The following is a 10,884-nucleotide window of genomic DNA, read 5'->3' as shown; positions in this document are numbered from 1 at the left end:
TATTATTTAAGCAGATTATTTATAAAGTGTGTTCTGCTCTTGTTGTTTTAGTGATCCTATCTACTGATATAATCTGTTGCTGATTAGAGAGCTTGGTTAAAGACTGGCAGTAGTAGGTTCTTTGTATGCTACCTGCTGGTTTAAAGATATCTATTGCGCTTGACTGTTGGACATCTCTATTCTTGCAGGCATTTATGGCGATTATTGGTTATTTTATTGATAGTGATTGGGTTTATTGTAAGGTGCTTTTTGGTTTTAAGCCACTTCACAGTATATATATGGGGTCTTACTTAAGTGGTGTTCTGATGGAAACCTTGGTAGAGAATAATATTGAAGATAGAGTATTTGGGCTGACCATAGATAATATATTAAACAATAAGGTATTAGCTGTGTCTCTCTAATAAGCTTTATTAAATGATGTTATTATTACACGAATACTATGTTTTATCTATATTATCCAGCTCAGTCTTAATCAGCTTCTTGTTTGGATTAAGGCAGTTCTATCCAATGAATCTATAGAGATAAAGTAGATAGAGAGTTAGTCTAGGCTGGTTTAAAAGAATGTAAAGTAATATTAGATCTCTTCTATATTGAATAAAGTATATTATCTTATAATTTATATAAATGTAAGCCTCTAACACTAAGAGATATTCTATAATCTTTAGATAATAAATATCAAGATTGTTCTTATCCAAGATATAAAAATATGATAGAATTCTATATTTCTTATACTTTGCTAGGTTAAATGGCTACGTGCTATTTTCTCTTTATTTTATGCAGAGTATGACTATGAGGAGATACTATTTAATAAGCATAAATAACGCCAAATTAACTATTTTCTTTGTATCACTAAGCTATTCTTTAATTATATAACCTAGTTATCAAAGACTCAAGACATTACTGTCTATTATATGTTCAAGATTTATAATTAACTTTTTAATTATCTTGAGCAATCACAAACATAGCTATAATAGAAGCATGTCCTATGGAAGAAATAAATACTGGATGTACTGGATGCTGGACAGACTAAGCTTAATAAGTACTATACTCAAACTGATACTATTTAAGGGTATATCTATATTGTCAGTATGATGCTTGCATCAGTGAATAAATTTAGATTCTTTCTCTCTAGTGATTGGGATCAGAAGTGGCGAGATATCTATTATAACGTTTTTCAGTAAGCCCTTATTCTATACTAAGCGTAAGTAAAAAGTCAAAGCTAGGATGTATATAGCTTTCACACTGCAGCTTAACCAAGCTCAAGGCTGGAGGAGATGCTTGATGGAAAGGATATATAGCTATGAGTGATGACTGATAAAATTAGTTAATATCTTGATAGTGGTTAGTAATTATTTACTATCTATATATTATTAGTTTAATAATTTTAAACTAGATACTGTTTTTATTAAGCCATTTATCTTTTAGAAAGAGCATTAATATTGCTTTCTAGCTATTGCTGTCTTTGCGTGAGATGTGCTCTTCTTTCCAGCCATTGGTGTAGGAGTGGAATGCCTCTTTAATACTGCTTAAGATGTTTGTCACTATTATTGTGGGAGAATGAAGACTAAGACAATTAAAGAGTTGATGATATTTCTTTATATATCTAAATTTAATATAGAGATATAGGAAGCAAAGCTTTTTGAAAAATTCTTTTTATAGAATGAGCTTGAGGCGGTAAAAGAAGAAAAAAAAGAGAAGCTTAATAAAGATAAGATCAATCTAATTAGTAATACAGAGGAGCAAGAGGATAAGCTAGAAAATAGACTAGAGAATAAAATAGAGAATATAAGACTAGATATAATTTCTTTATCTGCTACTAAACTAGATAGTCCAGGCTCACTATTATTACTATTAATCTATACATAGACATAGGTATTAAAGCGGAAATGTAAGAGCTAGGAAGATAATATATTTAAATATCATTAGTTAAATATATAAATTTTAAATAAAGACTTTTTTTTTACTTTTTTTCTTAATAAATCTGTAAAGTAAATACTTAAAAATATAATTATAAAATACATAAGTTATGCAATTAGAATTCTTAGTATATTTGTTATATTTGTAATCCAATTTGGGGCCCTAGGTCCAGTACTAGGTTACCTAGTTCAACCTAGACCCATTACTGGGTCGACATGTTTGACCCAAAACCCAACCTAGTCTGGGTTGGGTCTGGGTTGGGTCTGGGTTTTACTGGGTCGTGCGGAAGACTAATGCTGACAGATAGTGTTAGATAGATATTTGGATTCATATAACTGGTGTGAGGGGTATATAGCCAATAAGACAGTGTACGATCAATGCCAGGCACCAGGGCGGCCATCTATATCCAAACCGAGGTTGAAGCCGGCATTAATAGCGTAGATAGTCTAGGAACAGTTGAAGTGGTGAATAGCCCAGCGGGGGCAGTCCATGTGTGTGTAGGTGGTGATTAAGATCGATGTATTGGAACGGCAGTTAACGGTATAGATGTAGCGATATTCTATATATTCTATGGCCACGGCGGATCCCCAGATATTCATGTATTGGATTGAGCATTGCCGGCAGGCTGATGTGGATGAAGTGTGGTAGGAGATTGTAACGATGACCCAAGTAATATGTGATAAGTGGAAATATGCCCTATATTTATGTTATTTTCTATGTGGTGTCCCCCAGGCGGTATGCCAGCGGTTTGAGAGCAATAGGCAGGGCGGATAACATATGATGAATAGATGTGATTGCCAGTTTCTTGATATTGTTATCTCTGTGGTATTTAGTGTTATTAAATATGGGCCCGATGTATATGTTGATCTGGTATTGATATGGATGTGTAATAATGGTGTTGACATCACCTATATGGACCAGGTTAATACATGGTTAGGGCAGAAGGTTTGATGGAGTGGAATAGAATACATGTGTATAATCCAGGTATTTTATCAGTTTAGTAAGAGTATTATTCGGTGATTATATATATTTAGAGATATTAATATAAACTAGTCTAAGGGATATATATTTTGAATATCAAATCTAGAGAGTGATATATATATATGTAGATCGACATAGATAATATATATATAACAGAATACTAAAAGAAAGTGAGAAAAAGAAATGGTAAGACCAAAAAGAAAGGAAAGGAGAGTGTTGCAAAGAAGGACATTATTGTCCAAGGCCAGGGTTCAGGTTACCCATGATAATACACAGGGCCCAATTAAGGCATCATTGGGGAGACGGCAGAGTGTTATGACGAGTTCAAAGAAGCAGAGGAGAAGATGAAAAGAAAAGAGAGAGGATGACATATCGGTTGAGATTAGAGAGAGGGGCCCATAATGGCCAGGGTTAGGGTTACTAATAATGGTGCAAGGGGCACAATCTAGTTGTCATCCCCATAAGAAATAATTATATATAATAAAAAAAAAAGAAAGACGGAAATGAAAGAATAGGAATAGCATAAATAGGAAGAAAAATATAAAAAGTAGAAAAGACCAGAAAGATAGAAAAAATTAGAAAGGTTGAAAAAGTAGGAAAGGTCAGACAGGCAGGAAAAGGAAAGGAAAAGATTAGGGTTAAGGTTATCAATGATGGTGCCAGGAGTATAATCTGGCAGTGATCCTAGCAAGAGGTAGTTATATATAATAAAGAAAAAGAACAGAAGTGAAATAATAAAGAAAGTAGATAAAGCAAAAAAGCCGAAAAGATAGGAAGGATAGAAAAGGCAGAAAGAATGGAAAAATAGACCAAGTAGTAATACAGTGCAGTCAAGATTAGGATTACCAATGATCGTACCAGAGATAGAATGGAGAGAGTCAGGGTTCAGATTATTAATAATAATATAAGAGGTACAATATCATGATTTTACTGGCAAAAAGGTTATTATATACAGTAACCAGAAGAGAAGGACGAAAGTACAAAGAACAGAAAAAGATAGAGAAAGAGAGAAAAAGTAAACAAAGGAAAAAGAATATAAGAGAGAAAGAAACAAGACAGAAAAGGCAAAGAAAAAGAATAGAGAAGGAAAAGGAAAGACAAAGAACAGAAAAGGAATAGAAAAAAAAAGAAAAAAGACAAGAAAAGGAAAAGAAAAGGAAAAGAAAAGAAAAAGAAAAAGAAAAGAAAAGGAGAGAAAAAGAAAAGATTAGGGTTAAGATTGCTAATAATAGTGCATGGGGCCAGATTCGAGATTGTTAGAAAGACCGCCAAGAGTGTGGACCAGTATCAATACAGAAGAAAAAGACAGAGAAATAGAAAATAAAAGGAAAGGGTGTCGGTCAGGATTAGGAAGAAGGGTTGATCATGGTCAGGATTAGGGTTACCAATAATGGTGCGAGGAGTATAATCCAGTGGTTACCCTAACCAAAATACCTGAGTGTAGTGAACTGTACTACAATCACAAACTCTAACCAAAATACCTGAGTGTAGTGAACTGTACTACAATCACAAACTCTAACCAAAATACCTGAGTGTAGTGAACTGTACTACAATCACAAACTCTATTTTAGGGTTATTTTTGCTAGTTAAATCTAGGGTTAGTGTTATAGACTATAATTATGAACTTTTATAGACTACAATCAGGTTTTATCACCTGATTGCCCTTAAAATTAGACCAGTTATTTTCATACTATTAAATCGCTCATCACTGGAGAATAAGTGATATTCAAGTTATTATGCCGCTATCATAGTTAATTGAAAAGGACAGGTTTTTCAGGTTGTTTTGGTTAGGGTGCAACAGACACTAGTGGCCAGGATATATCGCGTGCGCGCCATGACAGATCGTCAGGGGTTCTAACATATTAAGACATAGTTATATATAATTATATATTGTTTATACTACAGATTACCATTACTATTATAGATAGCATTAGTATTTATCACATTTACCAGGGCAATTCATTATTATTATCATGTATAACACGTTTTTCAAGCAATTAGAGAAGTTTCTTATTGTGGTATGCCAGGAGTGTCACCATGCCGTGTGGCCTAGTTAGATTGAAATGTATTTGCGTCGTGTGTACTATTATGTGTCCACTATTATGCGCGTTACATTGGCCAATGATGTTTGTACATGGCCTAACATCGCGCATGACCTGATCGAGTTGAATATCCTGGTTATCTGGACCACAGTGATCTAACAGTTGGTCGTGTCTATTGATAGATATTGATGTTAATTGAGTTCCCATTCGTGTCAATACATATATATTACTATGTCTATTATGTGGCAGTATTGGATCAAGTATCATCAGTGGTTCTGGATCCGAAAGATTGGACAACCTATCTATATGGAGCAGAAACAGATTCAGTATAAGTAGGATTAGGTATGCTGTTTTGTTTAATGTCAGTGGTTGTTTCCTGTTAAGGCTAACTTGCAGTATTTTGTGATTATTCCTGAGATGGATGAAGCTGTGGTCCTTAATGGTGATATATGTGAGACGTTAATCTAGAACATACAGGCGCATTGGCACAGTGTGTAGGAGGCCACAGATTGGAAGATCTAGGCCAGCCAGGTCAACGAGGCCAACCTGTGGTTATAGTGAACCAAGTGGGTGAAGTATTTGGGGGAGTTCAACATCTCTGATTTGATACAGAGTGTGAGCCTATCCCTCGTGGATATTGATGGCCAGCTGTCTATTGAGCTGGAAGTCTACGTTATTTGGATGGCTATGGTGTGGTTGGCCACGATCAGCTAGTTGTCTGTGATTCACCAGATTGGGGTGTTTGTGTGGTTGGAAGCTATTTGGACTGAGTAGTATCAGATGTGGTATACCCTGTTAGAGGTGTATTAGGATGAGGAGTCAATTGTGAAGTAGGTGTGGCTGTGGCAGGAGATGTTGATGTTTTTTTGGTGTATGCAGCAGCCGCATGAGTGGACCAGTCTCCTGTATTGATTCATGCGACGACAGTGCATGGCATGGGAGCGGTTGGTCGACGCGGTGTGGATTCTATCCACTTGCCAGGTGAGTAAGGGTAAGGTGATCACGCGATCCGGGGCCACGCGGGCACCGTGGGTAGAGGAAGAGGAGGAAGAGGAGGAGGAGGAGGAGGAGGAGGAGGAGGAGGAGGAGGAGGAGGAGGAGGAGGAGGAGGAGAGAGATACTATGTCGATTGATTCGTTGTCTGTGGACAGCAATGAACCCGATTTTTTCAATGATAGGAGTGACGGGATAGAGAAGATGATGGAGGAGATAGCTATAGGGAGAATGGTTAATGTGGATGCTATATTTGATATTGAGTGCCCTTTGGAGAATGAGGAGGAAGCCAGTAATATTATTGTGCTGTTATTGAGCTCTGTGGAGCGGGCGTGTTTGGATTTTTGTATTGAATTGTTGAATTAGTGTATTATCTGACAGGAGTATGACAGCGTATTAGTGTGTGCTGCAGCCGTATTAGGGGTTTGTGAGGGTGGTTTCTGTATATTTGAGGATTATCTGCCCATTTTATTGTGAGTGATCAAGGTCGCGCGGTTTATGGTAGTGAAGAAAGCTGTTGAATTGAGTAATGAGCCTGAGGAGGAGGATGCGGCCGAGTTGCCCAGTTCTATGGACTATATGGATTGGGACAGCGCATATGGTGGATCGCCGTCACCTAGTTTGCTAGGCTGCAAAGGATGTTTGCAGTGGGTGATCCAGATGATAGATTGGTTTATGGTGTGTGGATTGCAAGGCCCTATGTAATGGATGTTGGATTTGCGCATATATGGGTTGAAGATCTATTATAATATGACCAGCGCTGGCTATGTATAGTGGCAGAATGGGGATGAGTTATGTTATAAGGACTGGTAGTTTACTATAAATAAGTTTTGTGGTATGGTGCATGTGGTGGTCCAGGATATGTGGCGGATATTGATTGACGATATATTAGGATGCCTGTCTGACGCCATGTTAGCTATTCTATAGGACTGTTTATATAATGACCTTAGTAATAATTAGATATGATAGAGTTTTTTATAGGACACCTGAACGTAATGGCCTGTGGATAGGGAGTATTGGATATGGTATTGAATCTGTTAGGACCTAGCTATGCGGTGTTGATTCATCTAGGCCGACAGGTAAGGGTTTTATTTGGCGTGATGGATGGCGTATTAGAACTGGATTACTGCGTTTTTAGAGAAGTTGTTGGTGGCTATCTAGTTTATATGGGGTTAACCGGCGTGGGCCCCTGAGTTATTAAGCATCTGGCACGAGAACAGTCCTATGGGTGGGATCCGTAATATGTTTATCGAGGATGGCATGGTGGTATTGGTCGCGCAGTACTACAAGGGTTACTAATTGAGTGGCGACGTTAAGATTATCCATTGATATTTACCACGCGAGGTGGGTGAGTTATTAGTGTGGTATTTGTGGTTGGTGCAGCTGTTTGAGTGGGTGGTTAGTGGAAATATATATTAATGGGATCAGGTGTCTAGCTATATTTGGACCGCCCACCCACATTAAGTGAAATGGAATTCTGAATGATTACGATACATATTGCAGCGTGAGAGTGCTATGGGATTGTGTGGTTAATCATTGCATATTGCATTATATTGTGAGGTTGCGATTGCCATCAGCTGGCGGTATTTATGTAATAAATATTGATTTGTGGTGGATGATGGAGACGACTTTGAGGCTATGGATGAGGTGTAATTGTTGGTTGATGCTGCTGATTGTTAGGCTGGGTATGATTTATATATGGCTGGTGGTATATATGTTTGGGAGAGCTGTGAGTTGTTTGGTGTTATGGTGTCTATATAAGAATAATATTGTGGTAACAGTCAGGATTGGTATATATGGTTAGGGTTTATATTATATTAGCTGCTATTTGACCTAGATACTGATCTATTTAGTATGCTCCTAGTATCTAGCATATTATAGTTTACAGATAAGGCGCAGCGCAGCTGGGAGGAACGGTAGTAGCGGATACAGCATATGGATATTGATCAGGCGTTGCACAATATGATGGGACTAGATGCTATATTTTGTGGGCTATAGAAGCAGATTGTGTAGGCCATGATCCAAGGACAGAGCCTGGTTATTGGTGTGATGTCTATTGGTGGTAGCAAGAGTTTGTTGTTCATGTTGCTGGTATGGATGGCCTGCGGTGGCATGATGGTTGTTATTATCCTATTAGTGTTGTTATAAGATGATTTACAGTGTTGATGTATGGAATTAGACATTCAATGTGTTGTATAGAATAATTAATAACCTGCTGATAGTGTATTGATTGTGTTAATTATGCCCAAGTCTGCTGTATATAATAAAACATTCAGTACATTTTTAAATTGTAAGCAGTTCACTGGCCAGTTGGACCGGATCATGATCGACGAATACCATATTGTATTGTATGACTAGTATAATTTCTGCAAGTCAATAACACAGTTGGGGCAGTTAGTCCGGTACCGTGCCCCCATATTGTTGTTAACAGCAACAATACCCTAAGAGAACGAGGAGCGATTGTGCCAGTGGATGTATTTCCCCCCCAGCACCATATATTAGATCCACACGCGTATCAGTCGTCACAATATTGCATATTAGATAATCCATATTACACAGCCACAGGAGCATAGCCGACATGGTGATGTGGAAACGGCCATCATGGCGTGGATTAAATAGGAGATCCTGTGATATTCATCTAACAAAATAATGGTATATGCTAATAGCCGGCACTAGACAGAGCAGGTCATGGAGGCATTGGGATACAGTACATACCATTCCCACATAATTGATTGAGCCGGGATGTTGAGCATATTCTGACAGACATCCAGCGGCGTCATTGTGGCCACCAGTACATTAGATATAGGCATTGATATCCCCAACATCCAGTATGTGATCCACATTGGGCGTCCCCAATCATTGTTGGATTATGCCCAGGAGAGTAGGTGTGCTGGGCGAGATAAACAGGACAGCACGGTGGTGATGGTTTTGGACGGTAGTGGTGGTGGATGGGGGGACCCAGTGACCAATCAAGATGCGGGATTATTGCGGGCATTAGAACAGGTACAGCAGTATATTAATCAGCCATATCAACAAGGCGTGTTTGATCCATATTTAGATAGAAAGGTGGATGGGTACCAGTAACAACAGTACAAGGAGAGTAAAATAACGTGTAATGAATATTATGCAGCAGCCATACTGATTAAGATGTAGACCATATCATCAACTACACAGAGTAAGACTTCGGCCATATTATCAGCTAGGTGGATTCAGATCTAGGCTAGATCACTAGTCCTAGCACTAGCGTGGTCTCTAAAATGAAAGTTAAGTGAAACATTCACCATAGTAACAATGCTGTATACCTGATGAAGAGGATATAACAAGCTATAGGAGCAATTACAATCATATATTAAATATAAGGCGCAAACAATGGATTCTATCTAAAAACATTTTGACCGGTAGGTGGGACAATGCTGGATTTGTGTGATATATAAGGTACTTAGTGAGCATTTTATATATTAATATTCCCGGGCCAAAGGCCAATAGATGGTAGCATGGATTGAGAAGACTATCTGCAAGATGACTGGGAATCAACGCGAAGATAGGAGGAACAGATATAAGGATTATATGATATGTTTTCAGTATTATTTACTATAGTGGATATATTCATAATAGGTTTATGTTAATTATAGTGGATATTAGCGTACCAAAGAAGCATATCGATATTTAGAGACGGTGGTATATATTATGATGCAGTTATTGTATGGATCGATGCGGGAGGTGATCCAGCTAGTATGGGAGTGGTGGTTGGCATAGATACCCGGGGGAGAGGTCCTCTATGAGAATTAGGCCGTGTTAATTCGTTATTTTCAGTGGAAGTTTAGAAAACGTGGAGAGGAGCGTAGTGGGTTGGTAGAAGAGATGACGTGGATGTGTTTATAGGTTGATGATATAATATAGGTAGATATTGAGAGCAGTAAGGATTCTAATTTAATCATAAGCCATATGTAGATACATACACCATAATAATATAGAAATAGAGGAGGTTCTATAAGCACAAAATGCCTGTATGATGATTAAGTAGAGGTTTGTAGGCATTGGCCCGCATAATAGTCAAACAGAAGTTTGTAGGTATAGGCCTATATGATGGTTAAGTAGAGGTTTATAGGCATAGACCTGTATAACAGTTAAGTAGAGGTTTATAGGTATAGGCCTGTATGATAGTTAAGACAGTTCCAAATATTTGTATAGATGTATCAGGATTAGGTAGATTATTAGAACCCAGATCAGGTATATACATGGATAAGACAGAAAGTTTAATAGGAAGGCATAGAATATACATGTATGAAACAGGGGTTTTACTAGATCAATAAAAGTATTATTCAGTGATTATATATATTTATAGATGTTAATATAAACTAGTCTAAGGAATATATATTTTGAATATTGAATTAAGAGAGTGATATATATATATATAGATCAATATAGATAATATATATATAACAGAATACTAAAAGAAAGTGAGAAAAAGAAATGGTAAGACTAGAAAGAAAGGAACGAAAAAGAAAGAGAGCAGATAACATATCAGTTAGGATTAAGGAGAGGGGCCTATGGTGGCCAGGATTAGGATTATCTATGATGGTGTATAGGGCTTATTCTAACCAAAATACCTGAGTGTAGTGAACTGTACTACAATCACAAACTCTAACCAAAATACCTGAGTGTAGTGAACTGTACTACAATCACAAACTCTAACCAAAATACCTGAGTGTAGTGAACTGTACTACAATCACAAACTCTAACCAAAATACCTGAGTGTAGTGAACTGTACTACAATCACAAACTCTAACCAAAATACCTGAGTGTAGTGAACTGTACTACAATCACAAACTCTAACCAAAATACCTGAGTGTAGTGAACTGTACTACAATCACAAACTCTAACCAAAATACCTGAGTGTAGTGAACTGTACTACAATCACAAACTCTAACCAAAATACCTGAGTGTAGTG

At 37.3% G+C, this 10,884-nt stretch overlaps 1 protein-coding gene across 1 annotated transcript; it reads left to right on the top strand.

The window, feature by feature from the left end:
* Positions 1-5,870: 5,870 nt before the first annotated feature.
* On the top strand, positions 5,871-6,299 carry TRUGW13939_00002 (uncharacterized protein; the record flags this gene model as incomplete). Its single annotated transcript, XM_035483217.1, has 1 exon — positions 5,871-6,299. One exon carries the CDS (start codon positions 5,871-5,873, stop codon positions 6,297-6,299), a length of 429 nt encoding a protein of 142 aa, XP_035339110.1.
* Between the last annotated feature and the right edge of the window lie 4,585 nt (positions 6,300-10,884).

The sequence above is a fragment of the Talaromyces rugulosus genome, chromosome I (assembly GCF_013368755.1).
Source record: "Talaromyces rugulosus chromosome I, complete sequence".
In the NCBI taxonomy this organism is placed as follows: domain Eukaryota; kingdom Fungi; phylum Ascomycota; class Eurotiomycetes; order Eurotiales; family Trichocomaceae; genus Talaromyces; species Talaromyces rugulosus.
This window is presented reverse-complemented; position numbering and strand designations above follow the sequence as displayed.